Source organism: Stegostoma tigrinum, chromosome 21, assembly GCF_030684315.1.
Source record: "Stegostoma tigrinum isolate sSteTig4 chromosome 21, sSteTig4.hap1, whole genome shotgun sequence".
In the NCBI taxonomy this organism is placed as follows: domain Eukaryota; kingdom Metazoa; phylum Chordata; class Chondrichthyes; order Orectolobiformes; family Stegostomatidae; genus Stegostoma; species Stegostoma tigrinum.
In genome coordinates, this window is record NC_081374.1 from 20,021,750 (window position 1) to 20,037,698 (window position 15,949).

Genomic DNA, 15,949 nt, shown 5'->3' on the forward strand with positions numbered 1-15,949 from the left:
TCTCTAAAATTGTGTGAACTGCATACCAGTTTATGCAAAAACAAAAAGACCTCAAAACCTAACTGAAATCTTCTATCTTCAACTTGGCATAGTGTGTGCAATACTGTGTGTTTCTGGACAAGGACAAACTTTTGAGACCACAGCACAGGCATAGGAACAAAAATCTAATTGAATAGTGAAAATCTTAAGATTGTCAGACCAAATGAAGACGTACTGTTGATCAGTGAAATAAAAAAAACACTTTTCCCACTTTTGTAAGATGTACACGTTAAAAGAGGAATAATATTTTAAACTGGAATGTTTTAAGCAAGCTTAGCTCATCCCAGGGTATATCTAAGGCATCATTTTGAACTTCTCCCCATCTCACAACCACCCCACCCTCCTTTGCCACACCTCCCCGAGTTCTCAGAGACGCAATGTTGTTAATCCAGCTAACCTTTGTTGCTAGCAGTCTTGTCAGATAGATTTCGGATACCATCTTGCTGCCACGGTCACCCTCCTTCTGATCTCCATGGTCATGGTTCTTTACTAGATGCCACACTTTAACACCACTCTCTAAATCTGGGGTAATCATTGGAGCCCTAGAGCGCAGACTGTCAGGGCTTCCCGTGTACCGTAAGGTGGAGTCTAGAATGTAAGAAAAGACAAAAATTATTTGATTTAAATCAAACTAGACATTGCAAACCTACAGCAATAAACTGTAAAGATTAAAAATAGATGGAACATCCTAACATGTTTAATGACAGTGTGATGTTAGAAACCAAACAAACCTAAAGAACAACAACAGAGCAGAATTGATCTAGTTGAATGGTACAGTAAGCATGAGGGGGCTGAATGATCCTTATCTGCTCCTGCTTTGTATGCTCCAATAAACATTTTGTGCCTTGCAATCTCAACTTGAGCATTCTAGAACCAAACAAATTTGGTATTGGAGCACCAAAGGCACAAGTTACCCTCCAATTAATTACCTTTTCTCGGTTTGTAAAGATCCACGATGGTTAAAGTCTTTTTGTTAGCTGTAGAGGCAACCATCACAAGGATATGACCTTGCTTTCTGTCCTCCACAGTACATGATTCATTAGCTTTAAAAACAGTCATTACTTCTCTCAACTGGAACTGAAAGTATGTCCTCTAACCTTGGGGGAAATTAAGTCATCATTGTTCTTATTTCCAGGTTATCAAGATTTATCTTAAATTTATTTTTAAACAGGAAATACTGGAACATGAAGGTGATTCTGTGTCAGTCATGTTTGCATTTCTGGATATTAGGGACGCATACAGGACTTAAATTCAACAGGTAATAAAGAAGTCTCACTGCAACTGCAGTTATTTTCTTTGCGTAGCAAATTTCATGAATGGGAAATTATCTTGATTGCTCAGAAATACGTTTGCAAGTTCAACATAGAGATTCTTGTTCATATTTGACTGAGATGTGGTCCACAGAGACACAATCCTAAGTAAAACTAAGAAAAGCATTGTGCAGCCACAGTAAACAATAGGGTCTATTACAATTAGTCACTGGGTGATAGTGTGTGTTGGGAAGAGTGGCTATAATTGGTTTCAGTATAAATAGTCATCCCTTTGGATCTGTAACTAGCACCAATTATAGTTCACTCCATAACTAAATAAATATCACGTGGCAAATTTGATTTCTGCTACAAGATGCTTATGCACTCATTAGGATCTTAACTTACCATAGCGGCTAATGGACGTCCTGCACATACTGGTTGTGGTTGGAACATTGTATGAAGAAGTCTGTTTAGGGACCAGAGCAACAACTGAGCGATCAGACACCTGCAAAAGGAATTAAATACGACACTTAATTGAAAAATCAAGCACATTCATCTTAGTTCTGCAAAAGTTTACTTCATGACAGTCAAGTGTAGACTCTGCTTCCCCATCTATATTATAGCGACATTCAAAAATAACTTTTTATTGTCTTGGCAAAAATACATTTCAAATTATTTTCCCAACTCTCAGCACGTATACCTGAGTGACCTAAATCAAACAACAGTGCATCCATTAGCCTAACTGAATATGCTAAAAAGCATTCAAGTGACACTCAAAATGATAAAATGCAGCCTAGCTGTACAAAGTAAAACTGCCACCTAATTCTAAATGTCATGTTGCCCTCACCTTTACATACAAACATAATTGGGATTTCTTTTTGCTTTGTTTTCATGGAACGTTTCATGTTTCATTTGCACTTGAGTACAACTATAATTGAACCAGGGGTCACGCTGGGAGAACAGGTTAAAATGCTGTCTTTTCAATCCTATGATTCAGGGCATGACTATGTTCAGTTTGATAGGCAATAATCTTACCCGTTTGCCAACTGAAAGCTAGACATTTGGATAAAATCAAAATCTGATGCAAGCAAGTTGACCTCACATTCTGACCATCAGCATACATCCAGTGTAGAAAATGGTACATTTCACACTGCCAGAGCGTAATGGTGAATGTGGGGCATTTTCACCTTGTTCTAAATATTTAGCAGACATTTGCCAACAATCTGCTTTACATTCTATCCAATCTAGGAGCGCAGAATGGAAATAGTAAATAGGAAAATTAGATTAAAATTGACAATAAAATCAAATAACACATTACGAAGGAAAAAACAGTATCCTTAATGGATGCCCATTTATCCTTAAGCTCCACTTGCAAAAATTAAATATCATGCATAAAATAACTGGGGTATTCTGAACATATATGAACAATGCTTCAAAAGGAAATACATTCAGACCAATCAGCTTCGTTTAGGCAGGCAAGGAAGCCTAAACGAGATCTACAATATTTTAGTCAGAACAACAACTTGCAGTCGCGTATAAATACTATGTTTTGAAATAAGTAGTTCTGTTAGCTTTTGTTCTTGTAGAATCAGAAGTTGGCAAAATTATTTTTCAAGATGAGGAATGGCCCTTTAAAAATAAAAACGATTTCATGTTGACTAAGCCTTGGAGTTATTAGAAAGAAGATGATGTGGTGATTGGAGCTGGCTGGCAGGGAACTGTGAAAATGGAAGAAAATCCCATTGAAATATCCATCAACTCATTAAATGAATATTCCTTCCTGCTGTGCAAACGCTGGGATAGTGAAAAAGACAATATTTGGCAATAATTACCAAGTCAAAACATGATGCAGTTTTATACATGTCAAAAATATGTATTTAAAGCAACAAAGTAAAAGACCTCATTTATCAATATTTACAGCTGTTGTAATACATTCATTTCCCACTGACAAATCAGAAATAGCTGAAACACAATCTAGTAATGACTGATTTTTAGTATATACATTATGTGGAATACATGTTAGTTTTTTTTATTTGTCCCAGTGAAACTTTAAATCATACTGTGTGTTGGAATTTTTTAAGTAGTAAGAATGCTTCACATATTGCGGGAGTTTAACAAGCATCTAGTTTTCATTGTTAACTTCCTCTCAGTATGTAGGTATTGCTGTTCAGGCTGGTTTATGTCGACATAAAAGGTAATAGCTAGCTTTCCCTATATCAATTTTGACGTAATCAAGTGGCTTGCCAGGTTGCTTAAGAAACTCATCCACAAGATTGGAGTCATATATGGGACAAACAGGATAAAGACCGCAATTCAATTTCTTGGAGAGACATGACAAAAAACTACTGGGTATTTTACAAAATATGCCCCTGCTTCAGAGTCACTTTCACCATTTAAAAAATATCCAGCCAGACAAAATTTTTTAAACTGCCATGATTGAAGCTTGAACTTAACTTCACAGTGATGAAATTAACATCACAAAACATCCTCATGTAGAAACTGAAATCATGATTCTGGATGATGTTACTCAAGAGTGTGATAAAGATGATCGCTATACAAAGGCCAAGGACAGATTACTGGTGAACTCCAGAGGTTACAACATGTGCGCAAGATGAGACACCATTGCTGCAGATTCTATAAAGCTACAAGTTATCCTGAGCAAACTGATATTTACAAGTGTAACCTTCCTGTAATGCTTTCAGCTTGGTGAGGAAGATTGGGAGAGAGATTTGAGGGAGTGAAGAATGCAATGTTAGACAAAGTTCAAAGCAGATTAAAGGAGCAGACATAGGTGTACTGGGGAAGATGGAAGATGCTAATGTGAAAGCAGCAAACAATTCTGTTGACCACAAGGTAGGGAACATGTCAACAGGCATTACAAAGTCCTACATTTTGCAATGTTTTTGTGGTAGTCATGTTTAAAATGAAAAGTGTAATAGTGACATAAATTTGGGGCAGCTTCCTTTGTAAGTGCTAACAGATCCATGGATTGGAGAACAATTAAAATGTCCAGTATTAACCTTCTGTGCCCATTTAATGTCACCATTAAGATATTCCCTATAGGGAGGTGGCTTAAAATGAAGGGATCTTAAGATCAACGAGAAGCTAACTACTGCTGTTAATGGAAATCTTTTCTAGACTGGCAGCTGGCTGGATTCACTCCCAAGAGAGGGGCAAGGTTATTGCTTTTCATTGTAGAAACATGAATCCAATCAGAAAACTTGCACATGAATCTACGTTGAGCCAAAAGAAATCTTGTGCATCAGATCCTAGTCGCAATGAAAACAGCTTTGCAGGTAGACACAATGCACATTTCGCTCTAGTTTGTACAGTAGGACAATTTCACTAGGCCATGAGTGGAACATCACATGCAGAATCACTTGAGGTGCTGCACTCCTCCCATTTGCACAGGAGGAACACCAAAACTTAAACTCATTACAACAGAACAAGTTTTAGAAAACCTTTGCAAATCCCTTTTTTCATTTATTTAATAACTTTTCTCAAAAATCTAAGTAGCAGCTGCCAGTGAAACAGTGGTGAAGAATGTGTTGATTGAAATCCAAGGGCTGATTTGACACATACTAAATTGATTTGATTTGCAGACTGTGGTATGAGCGCAAGTTAATAGCATCGTAAGAATGGTGTGCAGCCTGAATATCCCTTTTGCATAAGCATACTTTATTGTGTATTTATTTAAAAGTTGTGCAAAAATAGATTAGGCCAATAATTTTACAGACCAGTTCTGAGGAAGGGTCACTAGAGCCCAAGCATTAACTCTGATTTCTCTCCACAGATGCTGCAAGACCTGCTGAGTTTCATCAGCAAAGTGTGGAGCTGGATGAACACAGCAGGCCAAGCAGCATCTCAGGGGCACAAAGGCTGATGTTTCGGGCCTAGGCCCTTCATCAGAGAGGGGGATGGGGTGAGGGTTCTGGAATAAATAGGGAGAGAGGGGGAGGCGGACCGAAGATGGAGAGAAAAGAAGATAGGTGGAGAGGAGAGTATAGGTGGGAAGGTAGGGAGGGGATAGGTCAGTCCAGGGAAGACGGACCAGGTTAAGTGTTTATTTTCAAAGCTTTGTTAAAATTTGGTACATTGTGTTGAACTGGCAATTCAGATACAAAACTGGCTGAGTGATAAAAACAGAAAAATGGTCAATGGATATTTTTTAGGCTGGAGGGAAGTTTGTTTCCCATTGGTTGGTATTGGGACACTTGCTTTTCCTGACCTATGTTAGTGGTCAGTACCTGGGTGTGCAGGGAAAAGGTTCAAAGCTTACAGATTGACATGAAACTTGGAAGAATTGTGAAATGTGAGGAGGACAGTGTGGAACTCCAACAGGACACTGACAAGCTGGTGTAGTGGGCTGATAGGTGGCAGATGAGGTCCAGTGCAGAAGAGCATGAACAGATGCCCTTGGATAGAAAGAACATTTAAAGACAATATCAAAATGGTACAATTCTCAAGGGGGTGCAGGAGCACAAGGACCTTGGTGTGGGTGCACACAGTTCATTGAAGGTGGCAGGACAGGTGGAGGCAGAAATTAATAAAGTATATAATTTCTTCAGTTTTATTAATGGAGCATAGAGTACAAGAACAACGACGCAATGTTGAACTTGTACAAGACAGTTGTTAGAACTCAGCTGGAGCATTATTCCAGGTGCCACATTATGGGAAAGATGTCAATGTACTGGAGAAAATGCAGAAGCTATTTATAAGAAAGGTTCCACGAATATGAAACTTCAGGGATGAGGATAGATTGAAGAGATTGGGACTGTTCTCCTTGGAGAGAACGAGGTTGAGATGAGATTTGATAAAGGTTTTCAAAATCATGAATGGGCTGAATCGGATAGAAAGGGTGAAGCGGTTTGTGTTCATAAAAGTAACAACTGGGCACAGGTTTAGAGTTATGTGTCAAAGAAGCAAGAGTGGTGTGAAAAAATCTTTTCACACAATGAGCAGTTAAGGTATGGAATACACTGCCTGGAGGCAGGTTGAGGCGCTGAATGGTTGTGTGTAAGGGTCTGGGATTAAAAAGCAGGAGATTGGCACTAAGCAACGATCCTAGTTTGAAGGGCCGGTGCATGCATAATGGGCCAAATGGCTTGCTTTTGCTTTGTAAAAACTCTGATTCGGTAAATACAGTGCACTATGGATGGGCAGTTCATGCTCTTATTTATGTTTTATTTTCTAAATGTTTAAAGCAATTTATAGCAATTTTCCAAATACAAGGTGATAATGTGCATGTATTACTTCAGAAGTTAAACCTTTCCCTTTCTCCACAGTATTGACAAACCACAAATGCTACTTTAAAACCATAAGTGTTACCAGAATTCCTAAGCACTTGTAATGATTGATGCCACAATCCTACATAAAAATACCTTGATATAACTGAATTTCCAGGTATAGACAGTGAGTTGCTCACCAAATCTAAGACACCTTAATAATTTGGAAGTCCAACAACATGTAATTTACTTTAGGTATATACTTTTCTGCCATACAGTCTAACAATTCTATATTTACCTTTGTCACTTCATTGAAAAAAAAATTCCTTCACCAGTTTTATTTTTTAGCAGAATAAACTATTAGCTTTGACATGATAAATGTAAAATGTTCCATGTGAAATACTCTGATTGACTATCATAATGAATAATGTGTACAAAGAAGCTGGCACATCTATTATTTCTTTATTAATCCTGATCTCTGAGGAAATAGAAAATGCTAATCCCGTTCTATTCACTGACATGATTTGGGGCTGCTGCTGTCAAAGGCAAAGGGTTTAATTTTCTGTCAGTCCCCCTCAGCTTTTCACTAATTTGAATTTGTTTCAAATCTCCTCTTCATTATCTGTCACTATTCAAAGCATATAATGACTGACAACTCATCAGCTCTTGTTTGATATTAACCTTTACAGTACTGATTCTCTTTCATACTAAACCTCAAGTGCCTATTACTCTACACCTTAAGCACATTTACCATGTTACATTGTGGGAAGGGTGAGTGGGTGGGAGAGATTCAACAATTATTACACAGGGATGTTCTACAAAGCCAATATGCAAAATGGTGTACAGAAGTCAATGCTTTTCAATGTTTCACAGTTTTATACAAAGTTACTTCAATAACCTGAATTGCTGAGATTACTATCACTTCTTAAGGTTTCATAACAATTTGGTAAAGATGGTTCTTGAAACAAAATAATAGGTCAGTGAATAAGCTAGCTGTTTTAAACTGGAAAGCATCAGGTATTGGGCCCTGCTATACTAACTCAAACTATTCCTTATGCTTCTCACACAATCAAACATTTCTAGGCCATAATACCTTCTGTGTGTGCACTACGCACATACTTGGCCAAGGTGACTACCATGTCATCATGAATGGTATAGATGAGCTGAATGGGAGGTGCCTTTTCCCTCGGATGGGGAATTTCAAGATGACGGTCCATATTCTTAAGGTGAGAGGAGAGAGATTTTAAAAAAGACATGAGGGGCAATTTTTTTTTACACAGAGGGTGGTTTACTTGTGAAATGAGCTTCCTGAGGAAGTGGTGGATGTGGGCCTGGTTACCATGTTTAAAAGACAATTAGGTAAGTACATGAAGAAGAAAGGTTCGGAGGGACATCGGCCAGGAGCAGGTAGGCGGGGCTAGTTTAGTTTGGGATTATGTTTGGCATGTCTGGTTGGACTGAAAGGTCTGTTTCTGTGCTGAATAACTCTACTAGCTAAGGAGAATAATTTCTATTTATTACAATAATATTTATTTTGTTTCCAGCAAGACAGTGACCTGCTCAAAGTGCAACCTTGAAAATTGGGCCTTAGTAAGGGCAACAAAGACTCTCTATTCATGATGAAGGAGCTCATTGGAAAGGAGGGGTTTGAGAGAGGCAATCAGGTCAAGGAAGAAAAGGCATTTCGGGTAGTTGCAGGGAGGGGAAAAGTGGGGAGAAGATGTGGCTGAAGAAACAGAAAATGATAGCTCGGGCCTGGCACTGAGTGTGGTGAGGTTGTGATGCTGCTTAAGAATGTGGGGGGTCATAATAACAGTGATGATTAAGTAGGTGCTAGCTAATAGCTGCCTGCAAGCTTTCAATGCAGAGTAGGCAGTACTCATCAGGGTAAGATATGAGCACTTCACAGCCAAGCCTAATGCAGTATCCAGATATACTGCTGTAGCCATCCTCTATCGATGTTTCAATGCATCAGCATTCTTTTCATTTCAAAGCAAGGGATCCCCTGTTATGAAGAATTTTGGAAGCTGGGCCACACAATTTCAAATGCTTAAGTTGAATTAGTCTATTGCGCAGAATTTATGATGTTTTGCTAAGGATGAGGAGAGATTTGAGTTCAGAACCTTCTTGGGTTTCCCCAGAGCAACTTGGTTCAATGTTGTGATTGCTGTGTCTGCATTACCTGATAGTGCAGCAAAGTGTTCAAGCGTTTCCAGTCATTTTCAATCTTAGTGGTAATGTCTTCATCTTGGAGAACAACTCGAGCCATTCGTCCCTGACGCCACTCTGCAGAGATAGAACGCAGATTAGAAACTTCTCATCACATTATCTACTGCAAGAATACAAGACCATTCTTTCCTCATATTCTGGGTTAAGTAAAATGAAATCCAAAAATGTTTTTGCTTTCAATTGAAATGGCTACAGTGGAACTCATGTGAAGCAACAGATGATAAAACCTGAATTTATTACATTACTTGCTGGTGCCCACCTGCTTGTGCAAATGCAGAAAAGTCTACAAACTGCAGGAATTGTGTTTTTGAATTGAAAAGAAAAATCTTTGAAACAAAATTCCAATTTATCATCTTGGGCGAGTAAACAATTTGAATATAGGAGAACATTTAGGGGCCAGTGATCATAATGTAATTTGATTCAAATTCTGAATGCAAAAGGAAAAAAAATGGACAAAATTAAGGTGTTGGACTGGGAACAGCAACATTTGTAAAAGATACTATCCTAATTAATTGGAAAGAAAATCACAAGCAGGCCAGGAATAGAAATTATTTAAGTGCCAGACGCAGAATGAGAACTTGCATTTTGCCCTTAAATGCTGTCACGACATTATAATAGACTTTGCAACAAATCACTTTGAAAGTCTTGTTATGCCAGCTTTGCTGACACAGCAATTTGCATGTGCGTTGGTTCCACGGACAATAATGTGAAAGATGGCCAATTAAGTCTGTTTAAATGGAAGCAGCTGAAGAATGAATATTGGGAGGCCAGAAGAATGCCCCCAGTCTGCAAAATGGTGTTAAAGGATTCTCTACGTTGATCTGTAAAAGGCAGACAGAACTACCACTAAGTGTTTCATTTGAATGGCAGCACGTCCACCACTACTGTGACACCCTCTCAAAAGAGAGGTGCCAGGGAGAAGTGTGAGCTGAAGTACTGGAAACGGGCTTGAAGCCAAACCCCACCTTGGTGAGATCATTACCACTAAGCCAAGACACCGGATAAGGGCGAAAACCTTCTGAACAGGAGTTAAGAGGCTCCATTAGCCTAGTGTTGCTTCAATCAAGGAGGAGATTGCTGGGCAAAGGAGAATTGGCCAACGAAAAGAATGCACAGCAAGGAGGTGGCTAACAACAGGGGCAACAATGTACTGGAAGAAAAACAACAAGGGCATGTGGGGGCTTGGAAAGAAAATGGAAAAGTAATAGGTAAAATAAATAATCATCACTAGGAACAAAGATGTATCCCTGATAGTATTTTTTCAATGTAGTAGTGTATAGGCAAACATTTCAAATATAAACTAATAGTGTGATGGAAGCAATACAGCACAGTAAGAATGCCAGATTAGGATGTGGAAGAACTAATGACTGAAATGTTTGCAAATAAAGGAAATGTTATTGAAAGGGCCAGTAGGACTCAAAGCTGATAACTAATGGGCCTCGATACCTTTCACTCAAATGAAGTGTGAGCTTCTTTAGGAAAAAGAAGAGCGAACATTTATTATTTCCAAACAAGCATTACCAAATACAGGTAAAGGGTAAGCTATATAACCAAAAGTAGAAAAGCCACAGAAGACTCTAATTATATCGAATCCCCAACAGAATAGGCCATTTGGTTTTAATGGTGTATATGTACTTAGAACATACAAATGTCATCCTTTGTGACCAAAAACCTACATAATTTCCAAATTCTTCTTGTAAAGTTTGTTAATTTTATCTTCTTTCTTAATCCAATCATAGTGTTTTATTCTGTTGTTTGATAACAGAAGTTTAAAAAATGAAGCAATTCAGTTTTTTTTTTAGAAACTTCCTGGTCTGTTGTCTATGAGAATATTTCATTATGACTGGCTGCTTGGCCTGCATGTTGCCAACACTACTGGAGACCATCTGGAGATCACTTAATTTGAAAGATTTAAACTGTCTCTGGAAAGGGGAAGCCACATCACTGCAATAGCAAGTTCTTTGTGGACAATGCTAAGCATCACAGTTTTGATGCTCATTGTGAAACTATTCCATGACATACTGAAATTAAAGTAAATATGATCGGCAGTATTTTGTATATTGGGGTCAAGGGGATGTACTAGACATGTAGAAATGAAAAGCTGGAATACATTTTGCCAAGCTACTAAAAGTGGTCTTGAGGTAGACAAACACAGATTAAAAATCTTATGCAAAGAGCAAGAAATAGTTCTGGTCTGAATTTAGCACTGGCTCAAATGGCTGAAAAACCTTGTTCAAAGCATAAAAGAATGAGATTCAATGTATTGTGTACCTAGGTCCATATCAACTGCCCGAGGGCGCTGAGAGTAGGGCACGTTTTTATAGCTGGAGTCGAGGATTTTCTCTTTAACTTGGGTGATTGTATCACAATTCAGCACCTTCACTGGAATCTCTGGGCTGTTCTCATTCTCTGGATTCACACAGTTTAAAATCTGCATTCATATGAAAAGAAAAAACTGTTTAATGCAATTAGCTTATTATAAAACCTAAACAGACATAGAGGTCTAACAAAAGGCTGCCTACAGTTTTGTAAAAGACTGTGTACTCAAGGGGGATTACAAGCAATCCAGCTAGGTTGGAGAAAGTAAACACAATATTGTTTGGGCGTAGGGTGGTTAAGAATAACGGCACTAACAGAATCATAAATGGTTATAGCACAGATGAGGCATTTAGCCTTACTGATCCAATGGTGTGCAAGAGAAACTTGGCTACTTCTATTTCTCTGCTCTTTCTCATAACCTTGCAAATTTCACTCTTTGGGTGCTTATCCAATTTGTTCTAAAAGTCAGAATTGAGTCCGAGTCTATCTCCACAACACATCTAGGCAGGACAGTTCAGATCCTAATCATTGCAGTCTAAAAAGGTTTTTCCTCATCCTGCCTCTCGTGCTTCTGCCAATCACTTTAAATCCATGTTCTCTGCTCAGTGCTCCTCTGCCCTCAATGAAAAGAGTTTCTTTCCATCTACTGTCTAGACCCCTCAACGTTTTAAGTATTTTGATTACATTTCTTCTCAACCTCTTTTTCTGAAGCGAGAACAGCTTCAATTTCTCCAACCAATCCAAGTAAATGAAGTTCTTCATCCCTGGAGACATAGTGCAGAAGACATCTGACAGTCTCTAATGTTTACATTTCCTTCCTAGCTGAACCAGTGTTTGATTTCGGTTCATAACTTCCTTGCTATTATACATTCTTGTGCCATCAGATTTAAAGTCAGGGATATCATGTGCTTTTTAATCACTTTTTTAAACTGCCCTGCAATCTCCAAAAGAGGTGCAAATACATCACTAAGTCACTTTGTTTCTGCATCCTTCAGAATTGCTTCTTTTAGTTTATATTGTCCCACCTCAGTCTTCCAGTAAAAAAAAAGTATTACCTCATATTATTCTAAATTGGTCTTTGGAAAGTTCTAAAGAACTGCCATTGGGCCGGAAACATTCATTCTGATTTCTCTCCACAGATGCTGCTAGACCTGCAGAGTATTTTCAGCAATTTGTTTTGGTTAGGTGTTTAACTGGGCAGCACCGGGTCTTCTGAGCAGGGTGGTGGTGGTGGGGGCATGCAAGTCCTGCCTGCTGATAGCTGCCAGTCAGAGTGTTTGGGCTGCTCATGGCTCCAGGTATATGTGAGTGACAGTAGGAGGTTGGCTGACAGGATGGGCATTGCTGGGAAGGAGGGGGTGGCTTTCCCCCTTCACAATGCCATGTCTCTCGATCAAATCGCTAAGTGCCTCTGAATGATTAAATGTCCACTCCCCCAATCCCTCCTTCGATCACCCAACCGCCCCATTCCTACGTCCAAGCCCAGAACCCACTGTGATTTGCTTTTCGATTTCCCTGTATGGTGAGCCCTCTGCCCACACTTGGGGGAAGAGTTGCACCAGCCAGATGAGGCCTGCAAGAGAGAAATAATTACCCTGTACAGGCCTCAATTGGTATAACTGGGGCCAAGCTGTCCATGGAACTTGTGCAGAGCAATGGTGAAAAAGTAGTGACGTTCCTACCTGACAGGCCTACCTGAGTAAATGCCCCTCCAGCTTCCAAACGTGATATGGAGGACAGCATTAAATTCTGTACCTGGCCTGTTATTGTTACAACATCATGCTTCCAGTTCGCAAACTGTGTACATAGCTCACAAACCTGATTTCCCTGTTCTGTGCATTTACATACTTGCATGGTTGACCAAATTATTGTGTTACCATAGTCCTTTTAAGCCTCACTCAATGTACTATCGTAATTTTTTTCAAATTTTCTGTTTGCTCTCACCCAACTCTTCCGGTACCTCCTGACATTTCAAATACCATATCTGGGTTTCTATTCCCATTGCTAATTTTGTTTAAAACCTTCACAATAGCATGAACAAATTTCTGTGATAGATAACCACTGAACATGCCAGAAAAGATTAGAGCTTGTTCACTCTAGTGTAAGTGAACTTTTTGGACAATATGATTGATAGGAACAATATCAATCAGGCACAAACAAAATTTGCACTGAAATGATCTTTTACTCACGTGGAATCTCATTCTTTTGGATGTAAAATAAGTTTAACAATTCATGATACTTTATTTATTTTTCCCTTTGTAACGTTATTCATTGTGCATGATTCAGTATTGAACTAATTACTTTAACATCACCTGATTCAGCCTCAGTAAGAATTTACCAATAGGATTGTTAAAAGTGATACACAGTCATTTGCCATTCTCACATGCTCCCAGATTCTCTTCAGGGGGACTCTGTTGAGATGGAGTTGTAAACACAGTACGTTTCAGAGCAGAGTCCTTAGAAAGTACGTGGGAAGGTGCAAGCATAAGGAAAAGTGGGCAACATTCTTTCAGCCTTATCTGCAAAATCTTAGGTATGATTTCCATCAAAAAGTATTCATCAAAAAGTCTTTTTGTTTTAATGTAAGGGGACATTTTGCTTCAAATACCAGTTTTCCAGTTCTCACACACGATTGTGGTGCCCAACTGGAGTTGACAATTGAACTCACTAGAGTCTTGTATTCAGTTTGTTGTCGGATCAATTTATCCTCACTCAATGAGTAGCGTGCTTCGCCTGTGATTGCATCAATTGGTCCCTTCTCCATCTGTTGTTTAATGGCACAGTACAGCATGAAGAGAGGCTCTCCTGCACACTCCTGAAAAATTGAACAAAGAAACATACTTCAGATTTACCTTGTTCTACAAATAATACTTTTAGTTCACCCACTACCTATCTCCTAGTGATTGGAAATGGCAATGGTCCTCTTAGGGGCATGCATAAAAAAAAAGTTATGGCCTCCTGGGAAGGCAACTTTGCCAGTGTGTTGTCTGCCATTAAAATGTCACAGCTTTAGGACTGACAGAAGTGATCCATTCTCCACTGGCAGATTGAGGCCTCAGCAGTCCCAGGACATGATGGAAGACATTCTCATTGTGTGGTACGGACCATGGCATCTACCACCTTCAATTGCTGTGAGCGTGTTTTGTTTCAGTTAAGGTGGAAATCAATGTTAAAGGTGCCTATTGGAGAGGTGCCACAGAGCAAGGAAGAAAATTGCTGAAAACCGGTGTAAAGCGTAGATAATAAAAATAAAAATATAATAAGTATATATCATGATAAAAATATTATGACTTGGGGATAAAGATGGAAAGGTGACAAGTCAGTACAATACTAACATGAGCGTCACCCTGCTACGTTTGTATCAAGTATACATAAAATTTTAAAATAAGCCTGAAATTTAAAGTTTGTCAAGCAAAACATTAGATGCATAAATCTCCAACATTAACAAAATCTTTGATCTGAAAACAAGCATTCATTCTACACAACCTCAATTCCATTAGTAGTTCTCAAAAGAAAAACAATAGTTTGGAAATATGCTTCATACAAAGCTTACCTTTCAGATAGATTTCCAAATTAAAAGTTATTTGAATATAGAAAGGCAACGGCCTAGTGGCATAATCAACCTAGTAGGCTGTTAATCCAGAGACCCAGAAAAAGTTACGGGGAACCGGGTTCAAAGCCTACATGAAAATATTTTTTTAAAATCTGGAATTAAGAGTCTAATGATGACCATAAATCCAATGCTGACTGTCAGGAAAACCCATGTGGTACACTAACATCCTTTAGGGATGGAAACTGCCATCCTTACCTGATCTGGCCTACAGTAATGTAATTGATTCCTAGCTGCTCTCTGAGCAATTAGGGATCGGCAATAAATGCTGACATAGCCAGTGAGTCATTCATATCATGAATGAATAAAGAGAAAAAAAAAGAAACTTTAGCAATATTTTTGAATAAGATATGTTTTAAACATTGACAAGTTTCTCTAGGGATTATCAGAACTTACCTTGAGGAATTTATGAAGGAGGAATGCAAACCAATTTGTCAACATTTTCTCAGCCACTGATTCAGTCCTGAGGTTAGAAAGACAGGTGAATGTCAGAATGTCAGAAAATGTGTATTTTCAGGTTAAATGAAAATATTCTAATAATATTCCATTGGTCAAATCTAATAAATCCCATTGAATGCAACATTTTAAACCGTAAAATACCATGATTCACAGGAGGAAGAAACTGAACAAACATTACGAAGAATATGATTATGAGGAAATCTCCAGAAGTCCATCAGCCTTATTCTTATTGTTCTGTCAATCAGACTGTAACAGGAAACAAACTATTTATTGTTTAGTTTATTTTTGTTTTTGAATACCAGGTTTTGTCTTTATGAAAAAAGAAAATACGTTATATTTTCTGACCAAAGGAAACATTATTAAAAATACAGAAACCACCAAAAAGTACATCTCAGAGTCCAGAGAAATGTAACCAAAAAAAACCGGCAATAAACATCACTATTGAACAACTGAGCTGCCTGCAGCGAGAGAGGTGGTATTCACCAGGATATCCTACCTTTGCACAACTTAAAACTAGAAAACTCAATATGGCCCAAGCACCTTCTTCAAGCCACTTCTGGTGAACAGAAATGTCCAAACTATCATTAAAAGCAAAACGTGAAAATGCTGTAAAATCAGTGACCATGAACAGGTGTCAATAGATACAGAGGGAGTTTCATAGCTCGAGTAGTGAGGGTGTACATTATGTTCCAATCAATTTTAATCTGCTTTAATTTAAGAAACTTGCAATTCAACAGCCAGTGACAGAAATACGGAGTGAACCAATTTAGCGCCAGAAAGTTCTGAGAGGAGAGGCAGATAGTTCTAATATTTATTCC

General features: G+C 38.5%; 1 protein-coding gene across 2 annotated transcripts in view; it reads right to left on the reverse strand.

Annotated features, from left to right (window-relative positions):
- Positions 1-15,949, reverse strand: part of LOC125462786 (plexin-A2-like) — a 440,661-nt gene that overhangs the window by 22,469 nt on the left and 402,243 nt on the right. For both annotated transcript variants that reach the window (XM_048553162.2, XM_048553161.2), the window contains 6 exons: positions 15,069-15,135; positions 13,731-13,877; positions 11,015-11,174; positions 8,697-8,800; positions 1,695-1,794; positions 437-627 (listed from right to left, as the gene is read on the reverse strand). In XM_048553162.2, coding sequence (XP_048409119.1) covers positions 437-627; positions 1,695-1,794; positions 8,697-8,800; positions 11,015-11,174; positions 13,731-13,877; positions 15,069-15,135 — 769 coding nt within the window. The remainder of the gene's footprint in view (positions 1-436; positions 628-1,694; positions 1,795-8,696; positions 8,801-11,014; positions 11,175-13,730; positions 13,878-15,068; positions 15,136-15,949) is intronic.